Consider the following 25,649-nt stretch of genomic DNA (forward strand, 5'->3'; position numbering starts at 1 on the left):
TAGGTGGCATCTTCTTTCTTGTAGTTTGGAACCATTGCTCCGTGTCCGCTTCTCTGGAGCAGCAGAAAACAACCTTTCTCCCTCCTCTATGTGACATCCTTTTATATATTTGAACATGGCTACCCCTTAACCTCCTCTTCTCCAGGCTAAACATGCCCAGCTCCCTTAGCTGTTCCTCATAAGGCGTCTTCCTGCTGGTTTTCTCTCACCTTGAAGTAGGAACCAGTCAACACTTGTGTCTTTTAAAAGCAGAGGTGGGGAATCTTTTTCAACGGCAATGGGGTGCAGGGGACACAATGGATATCCCAGGAGGCCTTTCCAGGTGACTTAAAAGTTCCTGGAGACAGAGAAGAGATGGGCCTGGGAGCCTCATCCAAGTCAGCCTTGTTCTTTTGCAGAAGAGATAACCAGGAGCCCATGGCTGTGCAAGTGTCTGCTTTATTAAAGAGAGGTTTTCAGAAATAGACAAGGACAGACCAGCTCTCTCTCAAGGCTGAAGAGGGGCAAGCAAGGCTTGTTGTGCTGAGACCCAGCTTGGTAGGGGGGAACGGGACACCGCCTCGGTCGTGTTGGGGACACTGACGTTCCAGCGCATCAATGGCAAGTAGACAAACAGGAAAACAGGGGCCCTGGCCCGACCCACGGCGGCAAGCAGCCGTTTCGTCGCGGCACTCCAAAATGGCACTGCAGAAAAACAGCGGTCCCAACGTGGCTGTTTTACAACCCAGCCGCCTCTTGTGCTCGTGGCTGCGGACCTTCGCTTCTTCCTCGCTGGCTGGAAGGTAGAGATGGGGAAGATTGCAAGGCAAAGCCATGGGGGAAGAATTGAGGGAGGGAAATGATATTGGGAAAGTGGGGAAAGGACAGAAACAATGTCCCCATGGTGGAAGGGGGTGGAGGACGAGGAGCCAGAGTTAATAAAATGACAAAAACAAGCCCCTCGGCTCGTTCTCGGCATCTTCGGCGGGCAGTAGGGAGAGAGAGGGGTGCCTGGGAGGCTGAGTCTTTTTAAATAAATAAAAGAGGTAACTGAATGATATATTTACAAGACCAGACAGGGTGGGAGAGGGAAGGGAAAACTCAAGACACTCCCCACCCCAAAGCAGCAACATGCTTCACACAGGACTGTCCACTGAAACGCCAGCTGGCAGCAGCTCATGGCAGCCCAAGTGCGCAGGCAAAATAAGAAAGGCAGGGTGAGAAGAGTCTTCTTGGTCCTGGCGGGCCAACCGACAGCAGGCCAGCGCCACTGAGAAGGGAGAAAGCCCTGGCCCCGTTGTGCATGGAGGGTGAGGATCACAGGGTGCTCTCCAGCGTGTTGTAGTTGTCCTTAAAGCTCTTGAGCTCCAGGAAATGCTTGGCTCTCTTGCTCTTCTGGCTGGAGGGCAGGTAGGTGACCTGGATGGTGGTTGGGCCGGAAAGGTCAGGCGAGAGGGTCAGGTCCTTGGCTGCAGACTGGTGCTGCCGCTGGCTGCTGCCTCCTCGGGCCTTGATGCTGCACCGGAAGAGAGGGGGAGAGGGAAATGAGCAGTTGCCGGATTAGAGAGCGGCTTCAGACACAAGATTTACCCACTCTGGAGGAATGGCAGATGAAGATGATCGACTATATGGGACTGGCAGAATCCGAGACCAGGGAAGAGTCGGCGGAAGAAGACTGGAAGAAGTTTAAAGATTATTTGCGGAAACATTGTAAAATTAATGAATGTTAAAATGATGTTAGACAGAAATTAAGTGGTTTCCAGCTGTAATGCTTAAGAGATATGAAAAATAAGGTTTAGAAATAAGTAAAAACTAATGGAGAGGATTTGCTGAACTAACAATTTAAATTGGAATATAAGAAAGGGAGGTATGAGGAGGTCTGGAAAATAAGTTAAAATAAAATAAGTAAATGGAAATTCTATGTGTTTTTTAGTTATTCTTATTTTTGTATTTCTGTATTTTTGTTGTTTCTTTTTTCTGTTTTACATTGTATCATTTTTGAAAATTTTAATAAATATTCTATATAAAAAAAAAAGATTAGAGAGCGGCTGCATGAGCACTGTATCCAGTGAAGCCCATAGATGCAACTAACTTGGGTTCGTTCGTTTCGGGAAGAGGAGATGCCGGGATTTGAACCCACGACCTTCCCTTTGCAAGGCAGATGCTCTACCGCTGAGCTATGGCTCTTGCAAAGTGTTGCTGGTTTGTGCAAGGGATTTACAGGTCTCCCAGGACACTGCACAGTTCTCCCAGATGGAAGGAGGTGATTATCAAAAGAACAACCCCAGCCCCAGGACTTACATTGCCGCCAGCTCATACAGAGCTTCCTGGTACTTGAGGAATTCCGTCTTCCCGAAAGTCTGGGAAACAAACATACACACAGAAGTGGGTCAAGAATATCAGGTGGTTTAGCATTGTGGGTCATGCCTGCTCCGGAACATCTCACTCTCCCCCCCCCCCCCACCTACGAAGCATAGAGGCAAAAAGAAGACATAAAGAATTCAGAGTACAACAGCATCAGGCGCGCCCCTCAGCCCGTTTCATAGAGAAATGTAGCTTTCTGGTTCCAAGAGAACGGGTGATTGCGAAGTGTTCCAACCCCGTTTAGCTGGGCATTGGAGAAGGAAGGGACAAAAGATAGAGGCAAAAGATGGCCTTATCAGCAGCACACACGTCATGGGGATGGGGAGTCAGGGCATCTTTCACTGTGCACCATACAAACACACACATGTCTCAAACTGAAGGCCAAGATGATCTACAAGGAACATGTGGATTCTGTCAGCTGGGTATTGTGTCTATCAACACTGCTGTCAGAGCAAAAGGCTATCCTGGCTGCTACCACAGTCGACACAGATTAAATACGCATACAAACAGAAATGCCAGGCGCAGGCCACCTCTGATCACGCCAAGGAAGTGAACGCCTGCAACAAAAGCAGGTAGCTGGGGATTCCCCCCCCCCCCATAGCTGCATTCCTTTCTGGGTAACACATGCCAGCGGTGTGCAGGGCCAACGGCAAAAGTGGATGGGGCAACAGATGTAAAATGTTAGGTAAAGGTAAAGGGACCCCTGACCATTAGGTCCAGTCGTGGCCAACTCTGGGGTTGCGGCGCTCATCTCGCTTTATTGGCCGAGGGAGCACTTTGAGGTGCTTTCGAACTGCTAGGTTGGCAGGAGCAGGGACCGAGCAACGGGAGCTCACCCTGTTGCGGGGATTCGAACCGCCGACCTTCTGATTGGCAAGTCCTAGGCTCTGTGGTTTAACCCACAGCGCATACTTCCTACACATAGCACTCTTGACTCACCACCCAGAGAAGGAAGTTCTAGGACACCGGGCAAAAATATCAAACAAGGGCACAAATCAGGCAGCTGGGGGATATGGATGGGAAAGAGGTGAAGAACCCAGAGGGCCAGATAAAGGTTGTATTTGTGTCCCCCCCAATGTTCACTACCCCTGATCTAAAGGGGAAAGGAGGCAGGGCCCATTTTAAGGCTGTCCATCTCAGGAGGAAAAGGAGAAGCCAATGCTTTCAGTGCTAGTGCATCAGTTTCCCCCAGCCCTATGCCCTCAGGGATTAAAGGAGTTGTGGTTTAACAACGTTCTTGGATTCCCATCAACCTCAGCAGTCAGCATGGCCAATGGTCAGAGAGTTCTCAACATGCTTTTGAAGTCCCAGAGTCCCGTTCCACAGCTCTCTGGGCAGAGACTACTCACCCCTGTGCCGTAACGGGCGCTCTCGTACCCATCCAGGAGTATGTCAATCAACGTCTTGCGGACGCCTTTGAAGGGGGTGCTGGAGTTCCGAAGGTCCACCAGGTAGGCCCGGAAGTTCTTCCCGATCAGGGATCTGGGGTGCCTGCCTTCAGAGGAGAAGGGGATCTCTACGGTGTGTAAGGGGGAACAGAGAGAGTGTGAATACGAGCAGGAATTGTAGCCACCAGGCCAGCCAGCTTAACATTTGTTTGCTTACCTGAATCCCTGATGGCATCCAAGGCCTTCATCCTGTACATGTAGTTATAGCAAACTGCAATAAAAAAAGACAGCCCAGTCAGTTTGGCATCTCTGTGAACATTCATGCCCTCTTCTCCCACCCCCTTGGCGTGAATTAGGAAACAGTACATGGGCTTCGAGGCGACTCCAGTTGAAGGAGGCGAGTGTCATCATGGGACAGCAGCCGGGGCTCATACTTGATGTCCTGAACCCGCGATAGTCGGATGTCAATCTCCTCCTTCAGGCCCTGAGCAGGTAAAGGGGAAGGGTCAGAGGTGAGAGGTACGGCACACGGTTTGCACACCAAAACACTACAAAGGTATCCATAAACCTAACAATTTGCTCCCTTTTCAATATCGCACAAAGACCAGCCACCCGAGGCTACCTCACTCTGCCTGATGGTAGGGGCGGCCCTGATCTGGAAGGCTGTGGTCTTCATCAAAAGCAGAGCCAAGAAAAGTCCTTGGCCCAGTGGGAGAGCACCAATCAAAATCTTTTAAAATGAAGCATCATGAATACTGCAACAGCACTGCCAATCTCCCTTCCTGGGAAAACTCTAAGTGCCAGCCAGACATCGGTGATTGCTTTGGGTGAAGTTTGAAGATAGCCACTTCCAGGTAGGAATACGGAAGATCCAACAGACCAATAGCAAAGCTCGTTCTCTGGGCGTTAACCCATAGGCAGGCAAAACAGCACCGTCAGAAAGGGCCATAGCTCAGTGGGTAGAGCACCTGTTTTTCAAGCAGAAGGTCCCAGGTTCAATTTCTGGCACCCCCAGGCAGGACTGAGAGAGAATGACTCCCTGCCTGAAGTCCTGGAGAGTTGCTGCCAGTCAGGACAGACAATACTAAGGTAAATGGGCCAATGATCTGACTTGGGACAAGATACTTTCCTATCTTCCTATTGAGGCAAAAGAGGGAGGGGCTAGTCAGCTTATGTCATGCTGTGATAATAAAATGGGGGTGGGGTGGGGAAAAGAATGATTGTTGACTTGAGCAAAACGATATAGTAGAAAGAGATAATAAGCAATAATAAATATTGTCAAGTATTCACAGTTTCCTCCTGCCAGTAGTCATTTCATTTTCTAAACGAAACATTCCTAAACACTTATTAGGGCTGGGTGATATATCAGCATATTGCCCAAAACTGGTCTGAAGTCCATATCGTTATATCAGTTCCATAATTTCTGACCTGGCAATATATTGTGAATCACAATGTGGGAAAAACCGTGAAGTCAGACAATGCTTCTCTTGATTCCTGCAGCCCCTGTTAACTCTGCCGGCTCAGCTCTCTGCTGTCTCCTGCACAATGCGGTAAAAGCTGTAAAGCCAGCCAATTTCAGACACTGTAATATATTGATGGCTTATCGTATGGTTTAGTTGATGATATATCACAATGTTGAAAACTAGATATCACCCAGCCCTAATACAGTACTTATTTTTATTTATACAGCTCAATTCCAGGGCCTTATGCTCCCAACCAGGGATTATACATCAACCAGGGTCAGGAAGCTTTTTCAGTCAGAGGGCCACATTCCCTTTCAAGAAAAATGAACATCATATTTTAGCTGCAGTTCATTCATTTTCAGCTTTGCATTCTTGTTATCAAAAAAGCATGCCTAGATATTCCACTGTTGTGCCGATAACCTAGGTTTAAGGTGTCATTGAGCTCCTAGCTTTCATAACTCAGTTTCTAATGCTGCTCCTGTGGTTTCCAGCAATCCTCCATGAATTTGTCTCTTTGAAAGCCATCCAGGTTGGTGGCCTCCCTGCCTCCTGTGGAGCGAGTGCAATTGTTTAACTATGTGCTACACATAGAAGCACTTTGTTTTATCTGGTCTGAGTCTTGTGTAGGAAGAGAACCCCAAGGGACAAGGAGAGAGGCCTGGAGGGCAGCATACAGCTCAGAGACCCCGAAGTTCCCCAGCCCTTCTAACCCTAAAACAGGGTTGCCTGCCAACAAACCTTTGGTGCATGCTGCCCAACTGGCACATGGGGGCCACGGCGGGACTTCATGGCGAAGCGCATGATCTGCCTCTTGACAAATATGAAGAGTAGCACAAAGACCTGGAATAAAGGACAGAAAAAATGCTGAAACAATATCACAGAACTGACGCAATCCTGACCCCTTCCCACAATCTGCCCACAGGGATTTATTTCCTCCACGCTTATAAAGTGAGAATACATTGTACACAAGCCAGCAAAGTGATGCTGTGGCACAGAGGCCAATACAATTGTGGGCTGCTGTCAACCTTATTACAGTGATACCACTGGTTACATACTTAATTCGTTCCACAGGTCCGTTCTTAACCTGAAACTGTTCTTAAGCTGAAGCACCACTTTAGCTAATGGAGCCTCCCGCTGCTGCCACAATGCCAGAGCACGATTACTGTTCTCATCCTGAAGCAAAGTTCTTAACCCGAGGTACTACTTCTTGGTTAGCGGAGTCTGTAACCTGAAGCGTATGTAACCCATGGTACCATTGTATTATTATAACCTGGGCATCATGCCTGAGACGTGAGAAGGCACCACAGTACTGAGCACTGGAATGGCTGTAGGGCCAGTTCTGGGCAGTCAAGACCCATTCAAGGAAAAAGAAAGCAAAAATGGAAAGGATTTAGTGTGAGTTTTGAACTTGCAGAAGGATCCTTTTGTGCAGAATGTGAAACTAGAGGAGTTCTGTCATTGTAGCTCCAAAAAGCTGGAATTCTTTTTCCGCAGGTGGCATCAACCTAAGAGGGATCTGCAACACGTCCAACCTGCCCCACAGATGAAAGACATCAAGGTGTCCGTGTAGTGCTGGAGAGGACTAACAAAAGTCATTCCAGCGCAGAATCCTAGAGTTGGAAAGAACCTCGAGAGTCATCTAGTCCAACCCGGTGCGATGCAAGAATATTTTGCCCAACGTGGGGCTTGAGCCCGCGACCCTGAGATTAAGTCTCATGCTCTCTAGCAACTGAGCACAAGCTTTCGCGTTGGTGTGTGTGAGGGGGAAACTGACGCCGCTGTAGAATTTGTGAAGCTTTCTCAAAACGCCGCGGCTTCTTCGCAGGCTGTTCCGGCTGCTGCTACCTCACAGGGTTGTCGCAGGGGCAAATCTGGGACACAGGTGGTGCTGTGGGTTAAACCACAGAGCCTAGGACTTGCCGATCAGAAAGTTGGCAGTTCAAATCCCTGCGACGGGGTGAGCTCCCGTTGCTCGGTCCCTGCTCCTGCCAACCTAGCAGTTTGAAAGCACGTCAAAGTACAAGTAGATAAATAGGTACCACTCCGGCGGGAAGGTAAACGGCGTTTCCGTGTGCTGCTCTGGTTTGCCAGAAGCGGCTTAGTCATGCTGGCCACGTGACCTGGAAGCTGTACGCCAGCTCCCTCGGCCAATAAAGTGAGATGAGCGCCGCAACCCCAGAGTCGGCCACGACTGGACCTAATGGTCAGGGACCCTTTACCTTTACCTCACAGGATTGTTGTGGGTGCAAATCTGGGAGCTCCTACCTCACAGGATTGTTGTGGGTGCAAATCTGGGAGCTCCTACCTCGCAGAGTTGTCGTGGGTGCAAATCTGGGAGCTCCTACCTCGCAGGGTTGTCGTGGGTGCAAATCTGGGAGCTCCTACCTCGCAGGGTTGTCGTGGGTGCAAATCTGGGAGCTCCTACCTCGCAGGGTTGTCGTGGGTGCAAATCTGGGAGCTCCTACCTCGCAGGGTTGTCGTGGGTGCAAATCTGGGAGCCTCCTACCTCACAGGATTGTCGTGGGTGCAAATCTGGGACCTCCTACCTTGCAGGGGCAAATCTGGGAGCTGCTAACTCGCAGGGTTGTCGTGGATGTAAATCTGGGAGCTCTTATCTCGCAGGGTTGTGTGGGTTGCAAATCTGGGAGCTCCTACCTCACAGGATTGTTGTGAGGGGAAATCTGGGGGTTCCTACCTCGCAGGGTTGTTGTGAGGGGAAATCTGGGAGCTCCTACCTTGCAGGGGCAAATCTGGGAGCTCCTAACTCGCAGGGTTGTCGTGAGGGCGAAACGGGAGAACAAAAGGGTAGGAAGAGATAACCGAAATTGCGACGGGGCCAAAGGCGTGAATGTGAAAAAGAGAGACCCGGGGAAAGGAGGGAAGGCTCGTGTTGCCATGGCGACGCTGCGGTTCCCCCCCCTCCGCGCGCGCCCTTCACGGGACACCCCCCCCAGCCCCTCGCCTCCCTCCCTCCCTTCAGCACCCCGAGAGGGGCCGCCCTTCCTTCGCCGCTCTTCTCCGCCGCGTTCGCTCCGGCCGCCTTTCCCGCCCGGCGTTTGTCCTCACCAGGCTCCCGTAGGCCATGATCAGCACCACGTTCACCCCGGAGAGCCAGTTGCTGGACTGGGGAGGGGGGGAGGAGGAGGAGGAGGACGACGAGGAGGAGGTCGAGGACGCCGCCATCCCCGGCCCTGGCGCCTGGCCTGGCCCGGCCGCCCGAAAGGGCCACCCAACATGGCGGGCGCCGAAGCCGGCCTGCGCCCCCGTCATGTGACACGGGCCCATTCGACTTCAGACTTCAGACTCTACTCCGGCGGGCGGGAGAAGAGGAGCGTCGGATCAGGTGACCGGAAGGAGGCGATAACATATAGGGGAGGAGACATAGAGTGTGTGTTGCGAGGGGGGGGGAGGCGGAATAATAGCAAATGCTGGACTGAGGGAAGCGGGTTTTGGGGAGGGGGCTGGGAATGTGAGGGTCACGTGGCGTGGCTACTGGGGGAGGTTACAGGGGGCGAGTGAAGGGCTGGGGTTACCCACTGAGTGGAATGTGAGCGCCATTTCCGGTTCCCAATGGGACGTCGCCACGTGCAGGACCAACTCAGAGAGAAATGGATAGGGTCAGTAGGTACACAGGATTTTTGTAACAGAAAGGGAGATCTGTGCACGAGATAGGGCCCGTTCTCTAATTTACGAGGGGGCAATTGGTGACCCTTTGGTTGTTACAAAAAAAATTCCTTCCAGTAGCACCTTAAAGACCAACTAAGTCAGTTCTTGGTATGAGCTTTCGTGTGCATGCACACTTCTTCAGGTACACAGATACTTTGGTTCTTGTCAGTCTCACATCCAGCAGGGCCAGTGGTCAGGGATGATGGGAATGCTTTTGAATTCTGGTGCTGGAGGAGACTATTGAGAGTCCCATGGACTGCAAGAAGATCAAACCTATCCATTCTGAAGGAAATCAGCCCTGAATGCTCACTGGAAGGACAGATCCTGAGGCTCCAAGACTTTGGCCACCTCATGAGAAGAGAAGACTCCCTGGAAAAGACCCTGATGTTGGGGAAGATTGAGGGCACCAGGAGAAGGGTACGACAGAGGACGAGATGGCTGGATAGTGTTCTCAAAGCTACTAATATGAGTTTGACCAAACTGCGGGAGGCAGTGGAAGACAGGAGTGCCTGGCGTGCTCTGGTCCATGGGGTCACAAAGAGTTGGACTTGACTAAACAACAACAACTCCTGCCAACCTAGCAGTTCGAAAGCAGGTCAAAGTGCAAGTAGATAAATAGGTACCACTCCGGCGGGAAGGTAAACGGCGTTTCCGTGTGCTGCTCTAGTTCACCAGAAGCGGCTTAGTCCTGCTGGCCACATGACCCGGAAGCTGTATGCCGGCTCCCTCGGCCAATAAAGCGAGATGAGCGCTGCAACCCCAGAGTCAGCCACAACTGGACCTAATGGTCAGGGGTCCCTTTCTTTACCTTTAAACAACAACAACCCACTGTACTGCTACTTTCCCCCTAACCCATGCCTTAATGTTTAATCGCTTTTATTGTTTTATATTTTATAGAAATATGTAAAGTTCACTTAATCAGAAAGCTTTCTTAGTTGTGCAGTTAATAAACTAGCAAGAAAACACAAAAGCAGGAAAACTTTAAAAAATAAAGATAGTTAACTAAACTATACTGCTATGCTACACAAATTTCCAAGTTGAAGTCCTCTCTCCGCCGCCTCTTCAAAAAAAGGTCTACAGCAACAACAGTTTTATTAACAACAACAACAACAGTTTTATTAACAACAATAGTTTTATTAACAACGGCAACAACAACAACAGTTTTATTATTTGTACCCCGCCCATCTGATTGGGTTGTCTGACGCTGAGTTGCACCCAGTGCTTAGTCCTACTCAAAGCAGACCCATTGGAGTCAATAGACATGACTAGTATAATAATAAATTCAATAAATAAACAACTTCGGCTCTCGAATTTCAACAAGGGTCTACTCTTAAGTAAACCATAGTTCTACGAAACCCGCCGTGTCCAACGAGAACCGGAAGTGGCCGCTGGCGATAACGGCTCCCTATCCTACAGACCCACCTCCCCTTTTTCATTCTTGGCCATGTGAGTTCTGGCAGGGAGGCGTCATGTGGTTCCTTTAAGAAGGCGGGGCCAGGCTGCGAGGGGCGGGGTAAGAGTGCGAAAGCGCGCCGGGATAAAGCCGAAGAGCGGGCGGGCGGACTCTTGACGGACAACAGCAAAGGGGGCGTGGCCCGGCCTCCCTCACCCGCCGCCCGTCACGTGACGCGGGCCGAAGCCGCACCGCGGCCCTCCCTCCAATCCCCGCGCGCGCGCGTCACGTGGTGGGGGTAGAGGGGCGGCCCCGCGGCCGCGTTGGGTTAGTTGTCAGTGTGTGTGGCGGCGGCGGCGGCGGAGGAGGCGGTGGAGACTCAGGTAAAGTTGGCGGCCGCGCCGGGAATTGCGCGCGGGCCCTTTAAGCGCCGGCCCCGCCCCTTCCCCCCCACCCACCATATCATAATAAATTCCTTCTTTAATACAGACTTATATATGTATATATTTTGTGAGGGGATTTTTTTCCCCCTTTCCCCTGGGCTTCAAAAAAGGAGCTTTCCGTGGAGGGTGAGTAGAAGGGGGAAAGTCCGGCCGGCAGGAATTGTTCCAGGAGGCGGTGGAGCTGCTGGGCCTTCCGAGGGAGGGAGGGGGCGAGGGCGGGGGAAGGGGGCGTGAGGAGGGGAGAGTTCCGGTCCCGAGCGCCACCGCGGCCTAGTCGGCCAGAGCGAAGCCGGGGACTTGCGTAGCGCGCCAGGCTGGGCCAGGGAGGGGCTGAGTCGGGCTGAAGCAGGCGGGACCGATTCTCCCCCAGCTCAAACTTCTTCGAGGTCGATCCTTTCCCCACAACCTCTGGGTAGGTAAACTACTTCCTCCCCCACTTCTTACTATGGTTCTTACTCTCATCACTATTTTTAAAGCATTCCTCCTCCTCGCCCCACCTTGAGGCCCTCTGGGCTGTTTCCGCTTCCAGAGAGCTCCGTGGACCGGGGAAAAGAGAGAGAGGAGTCTTTCTTTCCAACTCTCTCCTCCCCCCCCCCCCAAACCACCACTCTAAATCCTTTACCGCAAACACAACCCCACCCTTGACTGCAAGCTGATCCTTCTTCCCGGACAACCAGGCCTGGGGGGAGCTTCCTGCGATCGAGCTGGGGGAGACTTTTCTTTTCCTCTCTAGAAAGCCGGATCCATTGTTCCTTCCCCCCAGGACCGCTTGTTTCTGTTTCTTTCTCCCCCCCCCTACCCCCCCCGCCAAGGTGTAAAAAGCTGGTAAATCTGGCTGGTGGCTGTGAGAGTTAGACGACTTCTCTTTTCTGTCCCCACCGCCCGCAGATCTGTAAACATTCCCCAAGTAGCCCTTAAAAACCTGCACGTGGAAACGATTTAAAAATAAAAAAGTCAGGGGAGGAGAGAAAGTTCCTCAGTCTCCTCTTTATTCTTTCCTTTTTTTTGGGGGGGGAGAGAAACAACAGCTTGTGCAGCAGCAGCGTTCTGTTTCGGAGTAACTCTGAAGCTAGGTTGGGCTCCTTCTATCTGCAGTCCTTTGGGCGCTGAAGTAAAGAGGTAAACTCCATTGTACAAAGCGGGACTACGGAGGATGATTCTTATCAGTGGCTACAAGTCATCATGGTTATATATTTCGTCCCATATCAAAGGCCTCTGAATGTTGGTTTCCTGAGGACCGGTGCTGCTGGAACTTAAGAAGATGAGTCTCATTTGTGGCTACAAATCATCATAGCTCTGTTATGTCCTCCCTTATCAAAGGCCTCTGAATACCAGTTTCCTAAGGATCAATGCTCCTGTGCTGATGCCCATCTTGTAGGCTTCTCAGAAGTGTTTAGTTGCCACTTTGAGAACAAGATGCAGATGGGCCTTTTTCCAGATCTTGCAAGACTCTTCGCACCTTATTACTTTGTAAGTTTGAGCTGCTAGTGCATCCCTAGTTAAGTGGTACTTAACTTTTGAATAAACTGTTAACTGGCTATAAAACTCCCCCCTTTATTATGCTAAATAATTTTCTGGACTGTTCCTTAAACTCCTAGCTGTGCCCTTGGATTTTAAAAATATTTTTGGATACTGCCCTTCCTCTAAAGAATTCAGGATGTTGCCCTCCCCTTTATGTGGGAGGGTTACCTTCCTCTATCTAACCCTCACTGTTTTTGCTTGAGGATGAAACAGCACAACTGGCCTTGGTGAACATTGTGACCGAACAGTGTTTCGAATCCAGGTGTCCGAAGCCTGTGTTGCACTGCTGCTGAACTTCCTTGTCAGATTACTCTTGCAACTTTATCTAGGACACTTTGCGAAGACCTCTGGTGCCAGGCAGACAGATGGGGCCCTGAAAGAACCAGGATTCCTTCGGTGCCGGAAGCTTTCAATCCAAAGGGTGTGGTGTTTACGAAAAGAGACTTTCAAATACTGCAGAGCTGCTTCTTGTCCTGCCTTTAAAAGCTAACTACCGCCATTCTCCTGAGGATTCTGTCACTCAGTGGGGTTTGCGTAATGGTGTTTCTGCTTGTATTGCAGGACAGCTAGCTCATTTTTCCTCAAACCTTGGGAGTTTGTGTTGATCTCCGTCACTCTTCTCTCTTCAGTGTCCCCTCCGGCCAGGCCATCTGCTCCAAGTCACCGGTACAATTTCTAGGGCCTCCACTTTCCACATGGCAATTTCTGTTGAGATTTGGTGTCTTTGAGAAAGCTGACTGCCTGCAGCTCCATGGCTAGTCCTTGCTTCTGCCTCCCATCCTTCGAACGGCCCTCTTTTTGTGCCAGAGAACTTGCATCAGTACAGCACAAACACTCTTGGTTTTGTTGTTCTTGCTATTCAGCATCTTCTCTTCTGCCTGGCTTCTTCAACCTAAGTTTTGCTTTTCAGAAAGTGATTCTTAATAACGTACATTGCAATCCTAACCATACCTACTTTGAGGTCAATGAGGCTTGCTCCCAGGTAAGTGGGTTGAAGTTTGCAGCTTCTGTACTTTTAAAAGACAGTAGATGGAACAGTTTAATCCTTGGAGCAATCCCTCTATAACCTAGGCTGCTGTTAATTTTTGTCTCACAGACAAGGAACAGAACCAGTGAGTGGCTGCTTTGTTGCTTATTTATTTGTTTCTCCTTTCTGAGGCTTGGGATTTGTGCAAATATTCCTTTTCCCTCCCTTGCTCTTTAGAACAAGTTATTGGACTTCAGCTCCCATCAGCCTCAGCATGCCCCCAATGGTTGAGGGATGATGGGAACTGCAGTCTAACAACCTCTGCAGGGCCAAAGCTTCCCCATCCATGCTTTAGGAGTTTAAGGGCTCAGGCATCACACAACAAAAGTCAACACTTTTGCCGTTATGTCTCTCCTAAGGCGGTTCTTGTAACTAGCCAAAATAATACTCTAAACTTTTTCATCTTGAGAAAATAGAGTCCAGCAGATAAGATCCTTTTTAGGTGTTATTACTACTGCTAATGAATAAATCATATTTACAACTAAATATGTATGTTCTGCTATGGACACAAAACAAGTTTCAGGGTGAAGGTGTATAGCTTTTTAGTAAAGTGTGTTTGCATTGTGATCTGCTGTGCAGTCCAGTCCTCTGACTCCAAACCACACTCACTGACTTCAGTGGGGCTAAGTCACAGAAAACTGCACCCTTAGGTACAAAAAAAGTTTTGCTAAAGGGAAAGTCGCTTTCGTTTTTGTGTGTACCTGTGTTTTTCCGTCTATAGCCGTGAAGTTTGCCTGCTCAGGTTGCCAGAAGCATAAACGCCCTGTCAGGATCACTTTCCTTTCCCAGTATCTAGTCTTTCCAGCAAAGAATAACCATCTTTCTTGTTGCTTTGTTCTTAGAACCTTGGAGTCCCAGAAGATGCTTTGTGGGACCAGATCTCTTCTTTGACATGGGAGTATTCATCACTAAAGGGTCTGTCAGGCCCATGGCAGCCTTTCCTTCAAACTTATAAAAAAAGACTGCATATTGCTCTGGGAGAGCTTGTTTGGAACTACTCAGTCCATTAGTCTAGTTAGCTCTGTATTGTCTCCACACTGTATTGCTCTCTGTAGTTTCCAAGAGGGGTCTCCTGACCCTGCCTGGGATTAAACCTGGGGTCTTCTGCACGAAAGGGATGTGAAGCAGGGCTTTGAAGCATCTGAGGAACTTTTTCTTAGTGTAATGATTAAGCATTCAAGCTATGACCTGAACATCAGCAGTGCTCTTGATTATCTTTTGATATTATGGGGTGTCAGATATTTAGGAATAAGTTTCCATTGGGAGAGCAACACTGCCTTATCAATTCGTACTGAATAGTATTAACGGGAATCCCTAGTACTGACCAATCTTACTAATTATATTAAAGATGGTTGAAGGCTTTGAGTATTGTATAAATATTGTTTCTAATGCTTAATTTTCCTGAGTGAACTGAAACCAACAGCTTTTCATCCTGGCCAAACTGTGATCTCAGATAATAGTGGCTGTTCTCCTTTAAAGAAATTCATCACATCCTTCATCTCTCTTTATTTTCTTTAGCTATCTATATCAGTATTTTCAGGCTTTCCCCTGCACACAACTTATCTGGACCTTTCTGTGTTCTTTCTGAGTTTCTTTTCTCTCTCTGCAAAATCTTCTCCAGCTTATCAGTGAGTTTCTGCGGTGTCCAGTCTGGTTTGATTACGTTGTTTAACTCTTATTCTTGATGGTGCAGTGATCTGTAGGGACTGAGAAATCTAGTTGGATTCTCTCCAAATTCCCAGCTGTGGGTACTGAGGGCACCTGAATAGACCCCTCTAAGCCCCCAGACTTGTGTGGGAATGAAACTTCTTGTATGAAAGCAATGGACAACTATAGATTTCTGTCATTGACTCAAAGGCCTACACACATATAAACAGGAAGTTTATTCCACCCACGAGATGGAAGCCGCTGGCGTTGTAATACAGGAAGTGCACTAAGGCTCCTTTTTATGCCAACTCAGGGAGGTATTTATGGTCAGGACCTGAGCATAAATAGCCCCACAGTTCTTCCCTTGGAAGGCCTTGTAATTTGTAGGGACCGAAAAGGAGTGTAGGGGAAGAGAGCCACCTCAATGTCATCTGAGTATTTTGAGGCTGCATTATACATTAACTAATTGAAGCTGCATTAATTTGTAGGATTCAGCACAGTAGAAAGTGATGAAGGCTGCTGGTTTGGACAACTTTAGAAGGGGATGAGACAGATTGATGGATGAGGTAGAGGCCTATTAGCCATGATGGCTAATTTGGAATCTGTCTGTCTCTGGATCCCTGTTGCGCTCACTTTTCTGTCCTGTTTTTGTGGCCGTCTTGGGACATATCTGTCTGGTTATGTGGAGTAGGCTGCTGGAATGGATGCTAGACATTTGCTGAGATCCATCAGGGCTGCTCTGACTGGCAGCAGCTCCCCAAGGTCTTGGGCAGTGACGTCGTTCCCAACCTTTTTGGAAAGGTCTAAAAATAAAACTCTTAGGGCATATTGCATGCGGAACAGGTTCATGCTAATTGTTCTTAATGTTCTCCCATCTTTGTTTTTTAAAAAAGAAAATTCAAGTAAAACAGACTCTGAACTACAAAAGCCAGCTTATTTTAACACAAATCATGACTACAGGCTGCTGGGCTTAAGAGTTTTGTCTTCAGCAAGGTTTTCGACTTTGTTTGGAGGAGGGGCCACTCTGTCCTGAAGCCATCCTGCAGAAGAGAGGGTTAAAAGTCTGTGTTCTGTATGCAGAGCTGCTTAGCTCACTGCTGAAAAGCAGTTGTTGAGCTGCAGCCTGACCTCACTTCACTGAGCTATGGCTTTTCATCCCAGCAAGGAAAGTTGCCTTATCTCGAGTCAGACATTGGTTCATTTAGCTCAGAATAGTCAGTTCTTGACTGGTAGCAACTCTCCAGGGTCTTGGTCAGAGAGGGGTCTTTACCAAGATATTTTACTGTTCGAGGCAAAGACAGGGTGGTGCAAAACCCTCCCTTTTCCCTGTATAAAACCCACATGGAGTAGCAGCAGAGTCTTTCGTCTGTCTACCACACTTAAGGGCAACAGGCCTCCAAGGCCTTTCCTTCCTGCTGCCTGACTTCCTCTAAGAGACAAGTTCAGTGCTAGAAATTAGCCAGGCGCCAGGTGCGTTTTGCGACTGGTGCGGGTCCAATTGCAACCACATGGAGGTCTCTGGGTGCTGGGCTAGCAACTGACATCTCCATCTGGCTGGCCCCTCCAGCTTTTCTTAAGCAGGTAAGCAGAAGAGCTTACAATGGTGCCCCGCAAGACGAACGCCTCGCAAGACGGAAAACCCGCTAGACAAAAGGGTTTTCCGTTTTGGAGGCACTTCGCAAAACGAATTTCCTATGGGCTTGCTTTGCAAGACGAAAATGTCTTGCGAGTTCCTGCGGGGTTTTTTTCCTTTCCCCCCTTTTCTAAGCCGCTTATCCGTTAAGCTGCTAAAAGCTGCTAAACCACTAATAGCGCTAAGCCGTCAATGGGCTTGCTTTGCAAGACGGAAAAACCGCTAGACGAAGAGACTCGCGGAACGGATTCTTTTCGTCTTGCGAGGCACCACTGTATTTGTTGCACTTATATGCCACCCTTTTCTCCAAGGAGTCCATGGTTCATCTCAGTTAATCCTTACAACGGCCCTGTGAAGTAGGTTAAGAGGTTGCAACTGACTCAAAGTCACCCAGTGAGCTTCACGGCTGAGAGGGGATTGAACCCTGATCTCCAAAGTACTAGTCCAACACTCTAACCACTACACCACACTGGCTTCCTAGAGTCCTTCTGCAACGGGGCAGCTCTATAAATTAAGTAGGTAAATAAATGTGGGGAAAGCAAAATGTCACTTGCAAAAGGAACGGAAATATTTTCTTTGAAGCTTGAATTTGTTATAATCTGGATTGTTTTATTTGATGTTTTAATGTGTTGTCAAATGTTGCTTTGACTTTTTACTTAAGGATCTAGAATGGTATAGAAATGAAAATAACAACAACAACAACAACAACAAATCTAGACATGCCATTGTGGTGACCGCAACCTAGGTTTAATCGCCATTGGGCGATTAGCTTATATATCTGAGTTTGGTCAGGCTGGCTCTACCTGCTACCCAGGATCCTTAAACCTTGTTTGCTGGTGACTGAACCAAAGACCTTCTGTGCGTGCAAAGCACGTATGTGCTCTGCAGCTTGTCTTGTGTCCAGCAGCAAACAAACAGTGGGGCAAGCAGGTCATAATGCTTGGTCCTCAGTTGCCTGTGGCTGTAGTTCATACATGAGATAAGAGTGTACAGGGAGCACTGACCTGCCAATGGGAGTTTTCGTCCATTGTTCCAGACCACTTTGTAACTTTGCCTGCCACTCCTGTGCTCAGTTGCCCCCAGTGTGTGCCACTAAGGATCCCGAGAGCCACGTGAGCTGCTTGCCCACAACTCCCATCGCCTGGGAATAATTGCTGTGTTTTTGTGGTCATTCTGCATGTAGATGCCAGAATTCCCTAAGGAAAAGTAGGTAGTTGTTGGAGAAAGCCTATTTTTCAAACATGCTTTCCTTTCTGGTGGCCCCATAGAACGTTGTTCTCACATTGGTGTGAGAGAAATGGTTTCCTTCTCTCTCTCTCCTGCTCTCCCGCAATCTCTGTTGGAAGCACAGTTCCCCCTATTGCAGGGATGGAAAACCTTAATCCTGGAGCATGGATGTGGCCCTTGGGACTCTTCTAAGACCCTGCCACTGCTCTGCACCCTGTTCAAGGGCTTTTCCCTGATTGGAATGTACCATTTAACTGTGGCAATGCTTCTTGCCTAGCTGAATGTAGAATGGTGTGTAGAAATCTTTGGTTCTTGTGTGGCTGGACTGTCGCCTACAGTATAACGCTTTTGGCCCTCCAGAGGTTGTTAGACTTCAGTTCTCATCAGCCCCAGTCAGTACACCTGTGGTTAGGGAATTGTAATTCAGTAGCATCTAGGGGTAAAAATGTCTCCCCTTCCCTGATATAATGTTAACAGTTGCATGTGTTGCTCTGCCCATCACCTTCCTCTGGCCCTGCACATGTGGCCCCTGGAAGGTTGTCTGTGAGGGAATGTGGCCCTTGCCTTCATCCGTACTGCAAGAAAAAAAAATACCAATATTTAGTTCTGTTGTTTCTGTTCCCCTGCAATCACCTAGTACAAAATCTGGCCGTGCTTCAGCCCATGGAGTACCAGGGCCTCTTTACTCTCCCAAGCATTTTTTGGGGAAGCGGGAGGAAGGGGAGACTGATGAAAAACACTGCCCCCCCACTGGCCACAGTGTCTTGTTAACTCATGGGGGGCGACTCATCGTTTAGTTGGATTTCTTTGTATCTGATTTGGTTAGCATTGGCCACTGTGAATAACAGCCTACTAACGAACTTTGGAAGTCAGGTCATTAGCTCATCCAGATCCATACTGTCTACACTGACAGGCAGCAGCTCTCCAGGGTTTCAGGCAAGGGAGCCTTTTCCCAGCATGACCTGGGGATTGAAGCTGGTGCCTCTGAGCTGTGGTCCTCCTCTCAAATTTATTAGGTGTGGGTTTTATGAAATGTATGCTGTCTCTGATCCCTTGCATTTGTAGGCATTCTTGGTTAAATGCGTCTTTGTTGTTGTTGTTGTTTAGTCGTTTAGTCGTGTCCGACTCTTCGTGACCCCATGGACCAGAGAACGCCAGGCACCTCTGTCCTCCACTGCCTCCAGCAGTTTGGTCAAACTCATGCTGGTAACCTCGAAAACACTATCCAACCATCTCGTCCTCGGCCGTCCCCTTCTCCTTGTGCCCTCCATCTTTCCCAACATCAGGGTCTTTTCCAGGGAGTCTTCTCTTCTCATGAGGTGGCCAAAGTACTGGAGCCTCAGCTTCACAATCTGTCCTTCCAGTGAGCACTCAGGGTTGATTTCCTTCAGTATGGAGAGGTTTGATCTTCTTGCAGTCCATGGGACTCTCAAGAGTCTCCTCCAGCACCATAATTCAAAAGCATCAATTCTTCGGCGATCAGCCTTCTTTAAATGCGTCTACCAGGGTGCAAATTTCCAGAGTGTTTGTGCCACTGTTTTTAGGCAGGGCTGTGCAGATTTATGCCACTTTATAAAGCTTGGCTTCATTCTTGTTGAAAACTGGTGCGGTCTTGGGGCCAGAATCTGAGACTGAGGACGAGGAAAGACCCTGCTTCAACCTCTGATCTTGCGAAGACGACTCCCTGGTTACCAGCTCTGAGGGTTGCTGGATGCAGCTCAGCTGGAGAATGTCGCTGCCCTGCTCTGAGATGCCAACTTGTCAAAGTTCCCTTTTTCTTTTCTTTTTTTTGTTGCAACACCAACCTGTAACTTTCCATTGGTCATGGAAACTTTCCTTGAGGAGATGGGTTTTATCAAAGGCTTTTTCACCCAAAGCTGAGAACAAGCTTGGAACTCTCCCCTTTGAGAACTGGTGTGTGTCTGAGGGATTTGAGGAGTGGACTCTGCACCTGGGACATGCGAGTCCTCGCAACCTGATGGTTTTAAGAAGGCAATTTGTACCGGGACTTGGGGCAAAACTGAGAGAAAGATACTTGACCCCTTGGCTTAAGGCAGGGGTGGCCAACTCCCAAGAGGCTGTGATCTACTCACAGAGTTAAAAACTGGCAACGATCTGGCAGTTTGGGTCAAAGTTGGTGAGCTTCTTTGGGGGGAGCCAGTGATCTGCCACAGACATCCAGTGATCTACCGGTAGATCATGATCATGTTGGACACTTAAGGGATCAGGAGTTGGTTCTTCCGTGTTAATCACAAAAGGGGATGTGTTGGCAAGATGTGGCTGGGCCACCTGCTTGCTCGTTTCCTTAAAAAACCCCTTTTTTTCTTCTTCTCTCCACTCCACAGAGTTCTACCTTGTAAATACTGTTATTTGTATATACTGTAAATGATGACATCGGTGGGCACTAACCGAGCCCGGGGAAGCTGGGAGCAGACACAGAAGCAAGCACAGCACAAACAGAGGCCACAGGTGAGGGCGGAGCAGGCCAGGGTGTCCATGGAAACCAGTTGGCTTTGGGAGGGGAGGAGTCCTCTTGGCTCCCTCACCTTTTCTTCCTTTTTTCCGTTGTGACTAAGAGCACGCTGGCCTAACGTCTTTCCCACGAGACAAAGGAAAACTCCTCCGCACCCTTTCAGGCTGCTCTTAGCTTGCATGCTTAGGAGCTGAGGCAAAGTTCTGGCTTTGTGGGCAAACACAGGAAGAATCCGTGTTCAAACTTTCTTGATACGTGTGGCAGGTGAAAGGACTAATTTCCCGGCCGCTGACGCTGAACCTGTTGGGATATCTGGATAAAACATCTGGTTGCCTGGGCAGTGAAAAGCTTTTGAAACCTCCCCCAACCAGTTGCCTATTAATTGCAGTTTTCAAACGTTTGGGTTTTTTTCAGTTGTGACACAAAGAGGGGAAGAGAGGCTGGAAAAGGGGACAATATCTTATCCTTTCTGTTCCAGAACCTCTGCTTTTCCATTAATCTGCATTCCATGGAAGCATGCTGTGCTATTGATATGTATAAGAAATAGAAAATTAACACCAAATTCATAAGAGAGGCAAACATAGAGGAGTTGAGCTCTTATGTTGATAACCACAACAAGCCTTTCTCCTTGTTTAACAGAGATTAGAACACGACTGAATGACATGATGAGAGAGAATTTAAATCCATCTCATCCCTACTTTAGACTAAACTCTGGATCCTCACCCTTAACTGAGGACTAAAACCTCTCAGTCTTGGTCCCAGTGTGTTAGTCTCAGGGTTAGTCCCAGTGTATTTGTACTCCGCTTCTTAGCCAAAAAGCAAAGCAGCTTCCACAAACCAGTCCCTGCTCCTTGGGTTTACAATCTTAAGGCAAGGGTGGGTTAGGGAGAGAAGAAGCAAGCTTGGGTGCAAATTCTTAAAGTTACAGTTCTGAGTAATGTAGTTATATAGTTGTATCTGTGCAGTTATATAGTAATAATAATAATTTATTATTTGTACCCTGCCCATTTGGCTGGGTTTCCCTAGCCACTCTGGGCGGCTTCCATAGCACCAAAAATACACTAAAATATCACAGATTTAAAACTTCCCTGAACAGGGCTGCCTTAAGATGTCTTCTGAATGTCAGGTAGTTATTTATCGCTTTGACATCTGATGGGAGGCGGGCGTCACTACCGAGAAGGCCCTCTGCCTGGTTCCCTCTGTAGCTTTGCTTCTCGCAATGAGGGAACCGCCAGAAGGCCCTCGGCGCTGGACCTCAGCATCCGGGCAGAATGATGGGGGTGGAGACGCTCCTTCAGGTATACCGGGCCGAGGCCGTTTAGGGCTTTAAAGGTCAACACCAGCACTTTGAATTGTGCTCAGAAACGTACTGGGAGCCAATGTAGGTCTTTCAAGTGTTATGTGGTCTGTTATGATGTCTGTTATGTGTGCGGTGTTATGTGGTCTCGGCGGCCGCCCCCAGTCACCAGTCTGGCTGCCACATTCTGGATTAGTTGTAGTTTCAGAGTCACCTTCAAAGGTAGCCCCACACAGAGCGCATTGCAGTATTCCATAGTTGTGTTTATATGAGAAAATTCCTCCCTATCAGCTCTGGAAGCTGAGCAGGTGATTAATATCTAAGCCAGTAGGGCAGGGTTTTGCGCAGCTCTTCCCTCGTAACGATGGCGGGAGCTTTGTGGCTTTGCCCTCCTCCCTCGCTGATGTCTGTGGTTGCCTGGCCTTGGAAGTACCCAATTCAGATCTGAGGGCAGAGCAAATGGCAGTGTCCAGCTCATTCTTTACTCAGGCAGCTTCCCTGCTCCCGGCCAGACGCCCCACTTACAGGGCTAACTTGTTGTCTCTCTGCCCTGTTTGATTCTAACACTTCCACCTCTGGCCCCTGTCTCCACAGGCCACTGCAGAGCAAATCCGACTTGCACAGATGATATCCGACCACAACGATGCTGACTTTGAGGAGAAAGTGAAACAAGTAAGTTTTTTGGGATGCTGGAGGACGTAAGGAAAGGGGAAGACTCTCCGAGGAGAGTGTGCCCTTTAACTCCTTGCCCTACCAGCTGACTTTGATTTCTCTTGGGAGAGAGGAACACGACGGACACACTCATAGCTGCTTTGGATAGCTTGAGGGAGGCCCTCGGGTTCAGGGGCTTGAAGTCCTGTGACTGGTGACAGGTCCCAGCTGAGTCGACGGGTGGCCTTATCCTTTGTTGCTTCTCCCTCGGCAGCTGATCGACATCACGGGCAAGAACCAGGATGAGTGTGTCATCGCCTTGCACGACTGCAATGGGGACGTCAACAGAGCCATCAACGTGCTGTTGGAAGGCAACCCGGACACGGTAAATCTGTGGCTTTGAAGGCTCGGTTAGCAGAGTGGCGTTGCGGGTTGCAAAGGCCTTTTTTATTCTCTGCTGGGCGAAGGGAGTAGCATTGGGGAGGGGAGAAGGGCAGCCCATGTATAGACGCCATGTCTCAGAAGATGAGGCAGTTCACAGTCTACTATCTGTGCTAGACTACAATTCCCATCATCCCTCATAACTGGCTGCGTTGACTGCAGCTGATGGGAATTTGAAAGGAGAGAGAGAGAGACAGACTCAGGAGAAAAGCTGACAGAGTGAGGCAGATCTGCGGAGGGGAGATGTTGAAAAGTCAGGTCATGGGGCACTCTAAAATCTGTGTAGGATTCTGCGGTTTAAATTAAAGTTAAGTGTGGGTCTAAGGCAGGGAGGGAGAACAGCAGCCCAAGGGACTGCCTGCCTCACTCCAGGCCTCTCAGCTTAGCCCAGGGGTCAGCAAACTTTCAGCAGGGGGCCGGTCCACTGTCCCTCAGACCTTGTGGGGGGCTGGAATATTTTTTTGGGGGGGGGGCAATGAATTCCTATGCCCCACAAATAACCCAGAGATGCATTTTAAATAAAAGCACACATTCTACTTATGTAAACACACACTGATTCCTGGACTGTCTGTGGGCCAGATTTAGAAGGCGATTGGGCCGGATCCGGCCCCCGGGACTTAGTTTCCTTACCCATGGCTTAGCCCTTGGAACACTTCCCAGGCCACACCGCTCCCTAGCCCTCCTTGGCATCCCAAGCATTTGTGGGTGGCTGGAATGTGTCCTTGAGCTCTGATAATGCCTCTCATCTGTATGGGTGACAGAGAGGGGTGTGTTTGTACATTTATTGCACACCCACTTTTGCCTCACCGCTGGCATGTGGCCCTTGGAAGGTTCCCCAGGCAGGAATGCGGCCCTTGGGAAGAAACAGGTATCCTACCCCCAACCTGAGAATACTGAGGATGACTCACTTGTTCATCGGCCCAGGCCCAGATCTTGCGGTTCTCCTCTCCTGACATTCACGGCCCCCTCTGCATACAGCTTCTAGTTGTCAAAATATTCTGCTGTCTTCACTCCAGTGTTGATTCCTTCTATGAATTCTCATTTTAGAATTCTGAAAAAATGAAACCTGGTTGATGCAATTATGCTTTCTGCCTCCACCCCCCCGTCAAAAAATGCCCAGAACTGAACTGGAATTTTAACTCTAGTTGATATCTAGCAGGTTTTTCTTTCTTTTTTTCAATGAAATTTTTATTTCCCCAAATAAAACTTTATAAACTTTTAAAAGCAACAGCCGGTTCTACAATGGTTCTACAATACCATCTTTGCAACTAATCTAAAATGGTCAGCACAAGTATATCTGCATCTTTCCTGTTTGAAAAATAATATTTTTTGTAAAGGAATATTTTTTTTTTAAAATAAAATGACAGTCACCAACTTCAGTGAAACCTGTAGAATGTTTCTTGCATGCATCTGTGAAATTGAACGTGTGTTATGTGCGTGGAGAGTGGGAATAAATCTTGCCTCTCCCTTCGCAGCACTCCTGGGAGATGGTTGGGAAGAAGAAGGGGGTTTCAGGACAGAAAGACAGCGGGCAGACGGAACCCAGCGAAGAAAGCAAAGAGAACCGAGAGAGGGAGCGGGACTTCAGCCGGCGACGAGGTGGATTGCCAAGAAGGGGCCGAGGGACGAGCCGCGGAAGAGAGTGTACGAGTCGCGACTTTGTGCAGAATAGCTGCCGGTGTGGTGTGGGGTGGGGCAACGAGACGAGAGGAAAGGTAGCAGATGGTTAAAACCTCACGGCCAGAGATGTGCAGTGTGACACAGTTATGGCTTCCCTGTCTTCCTCGTTGTCCCTGGCATTGCTGTGCACGGAGCTGGAAAAATAACAGTCACATTTTGAATTCCTGCTCCACACTTCCTTTATTTTTTAATAGTTAGCTCTGCTTGGGAGTCAACAAAATGTTTCAAATATCCAGCTGTTTTGGGTAATCGGGACCCTTAGGGTTTTTTGTTTTTTTAAATTGAGACCTGTTTTATACAAATGCCATTTCACAAGCCAACTGTGAAGATGTGTTTTGTTTGGGTGTTTGTATCTTCTTTAAAACAACAAAAAAGACCACCCGACACCCTTTACAACATCTGTTTTGCAACCTATGGATTGTATTTTATTTTCATCTAAAGACCACATAACTCCATTCCTTTAAAAGCAGATGGTTTGTTCTAAAGACCCTCAAGGGAAATTGAGGGCGCTGATTCTGTAAAATTAAGACACGAGCCTATTGCAGGGCAGGGCTGGGAAAACTGGAACGGAGTGGCGTGGGTTGCTTCTCCTGTAGTAGAGGAAGGGGCAGTGGCGTAGCGTGGGGGATGCAGGGGGGGCCGGCCGCACCAGGCACAACATCTGGGGGTTAGGGTTAGGGGCCGCAAATCCACGGGTTAGGGGGCACAAATTACTTGCCTTGCCCCGGGTGCTGACAACCCACGCTACGCCACTGGGAAGGGGGTCATGTGTGGATTGTCACCGCCCAGCTCTCCCCTGGCAAGAGGTTGAACTTCCGAGAGAGGGCACCTGGTGGGCAGGGCAAACCCTTGGCAAAGCCAGCTTCTGCCAGCTTCTCTGCAGCTCGCACAAGAATCCTTAATTCATTCAGCACAGCACTCAAGCCTTGCGCCCCCATCCCCCCAATGCACTCAACACACTGGAAACTTACTAGTGCGGTTTTGTGTCTTCCAGTTCGGGGCCAGGAGAATGGACTGGACAGTGGCAAGACAGCCGGACCCACTGGAAGAGGCACAGAGAGAGGGCGACGAGGCCGCGGGCGAGGCAGAGGTGAGAGAGGCGGCTCAGCAGCCTGGATAGCTTTTACAAAGAGGACTGGAAATTACCATGGAGGATACTGCCGCCAGTGGCTACTTGGCAGGGTGGCTGTTTTCTCCCCATACTGTTGGATGCAGGGTGTCTCTTGAGAACCTGTTTTTGGGAATCAAGTGTGGAAAGTGAGACTTTCAGGCTTCCCTTGCTTAGCTTGTCTGCTTTGAGAACAGGATGGATCAGATGCACTTTTTGTAAGACCATAAAATCAGGTGATTGAGTGG

The 25,649-nt window shown here is 49.0% G+C and overlaps 2 protein-coding genes and 1 long non-coding RNA gene across 33 annotated transcripts in view; 1 reads left to right on the forward strand and 2 right to left on the reverse strand.

Annotated features, from left to right (window-relative positions):
* Positions 1–420: 420 nt before the first annotated feature.
* Positions 421–8,446, reverse strand: LOC310833364 (protein C1orf43). Of its 2 annotated transcripts, none has more exons than XM_083716066.1 (7): positions 8,261–8,446; positions 5,933–6,034; positions 4,098–4,215; positions 3,949–4,002; positions 3,693–3,859; positions 2,281–2,339; positions 421–1,495 (listed from the first exon to the last, which is right to left on the reverse strand). In XM_083716066.1, exons 1-7 carry the CDS (start codon positions 8,375–8,377, stop codon positions 1,297–1,299), a joined length of 816 nt encoding a protein of 271 aa, XP_083572192.1. In that variant the 5' UTR covers positions 8,378–8,446; the 3' UTR covers positions 421–1,296. The 2 variants fall into 2 exon arrangements, with proteins under 2 accessions (XP_083572192.1, XP_083572193.1); XM_083716067.1 differs by lacking the exon at positions 8,261–8,446 and adding an exon at positions 7,930–8,081.
* LOC310833547 lies at positions 6,044–7,935 on the reverse strand. Its single transcript, XR_014558776.1, has 3 exons — positions 7,850–7,935; positions 7,420–7,659; positions 6,044–7,039 (listed from the first exon to the last, which is right to left on the reverse strand). It is a non-coding gene; the product is annotated as an uncharacterized lncRNA (long non-coding RNA).
* A 2,023-nt stretch (positions 8,447–10,469) lies between the features above and the next one.
* UBAP2L (ubiquitin associated protein 2 like) overlaps positions 10,470–25,649 on the forward strand; it is a 50,047-nt gene continuing 34,867 nt past the window's right edge. For 18 of the 30 annotated variants that reach the window (XM_083715542.1, XM_083715564.1, XM_083715548.1 and 15 more), the window contains exons 1-6: positions 10,520–10,636; positions 20,097–20,220; positions 22,116–22,193; positions 22,447–22,557; positions 24,089–24,257; positions 25,288–25,383. In XM_083715542.1, the coding sequence (XP_083571668.1) occupies positions 20,137–20,220; positions 22,116–22,193; positions 22,447–22,557; positions 24,089–24,257; positions 25,288–25,383 (538 nt within the window). In that variant the 5' untranslated portion in view covers positions 10,520–10,636; positions 20,097–20,136. Of the gene's footprint in view, positions 10,637–10,746; positions 10,823–10,947; positions 11,109–20,096; positions 20,221–22,115; positions 22,194–22,446; positions 22,558–24,088; positions 24,258–25,287; positions 25,384–25,649 lie in introns of those variants that run through there. The other 12 variants (XM_083715546.1, XM_083715563.1, XM_083715544.1 and 9 more) reach the window with 10 other exon arrangements.

This window comes from Podarcis gaigeae (genome assembly GCF_964106915.1).
Source record: "Podarcis gaigeae genome assembly, chromosome: 16".
NCBI lineage: Eukaryota > Metazoa > Chordata > Lepidosauria > Squamata > Lacertidae > Podarcis > Podarcis gaigeae.

Coding starts and splice junctions, on each gene's coding strand:
- LOC310833364 (XM_083716066.1), bottom strand. CDS start 8,377: ATGGCGGCGTCCTCGACCTCCTCCTCGTCGTCCTCCTCCTCCTCCTCC. Junction 6,035..8,260: donor TCATGGCCTACGGGAGCCTG/GTGAGGACAAAC, acceptor CCTTTATTCCAG/GTCTTTGTGCTACTCTTCAT. Junction 4,216..5,932: donor TTGGGCAGCATGCACCAAAG/GTTTGTTGGCAG, acceptor TTACCTGCTCAG/GGCCTGAAGGAGGAGATTGA.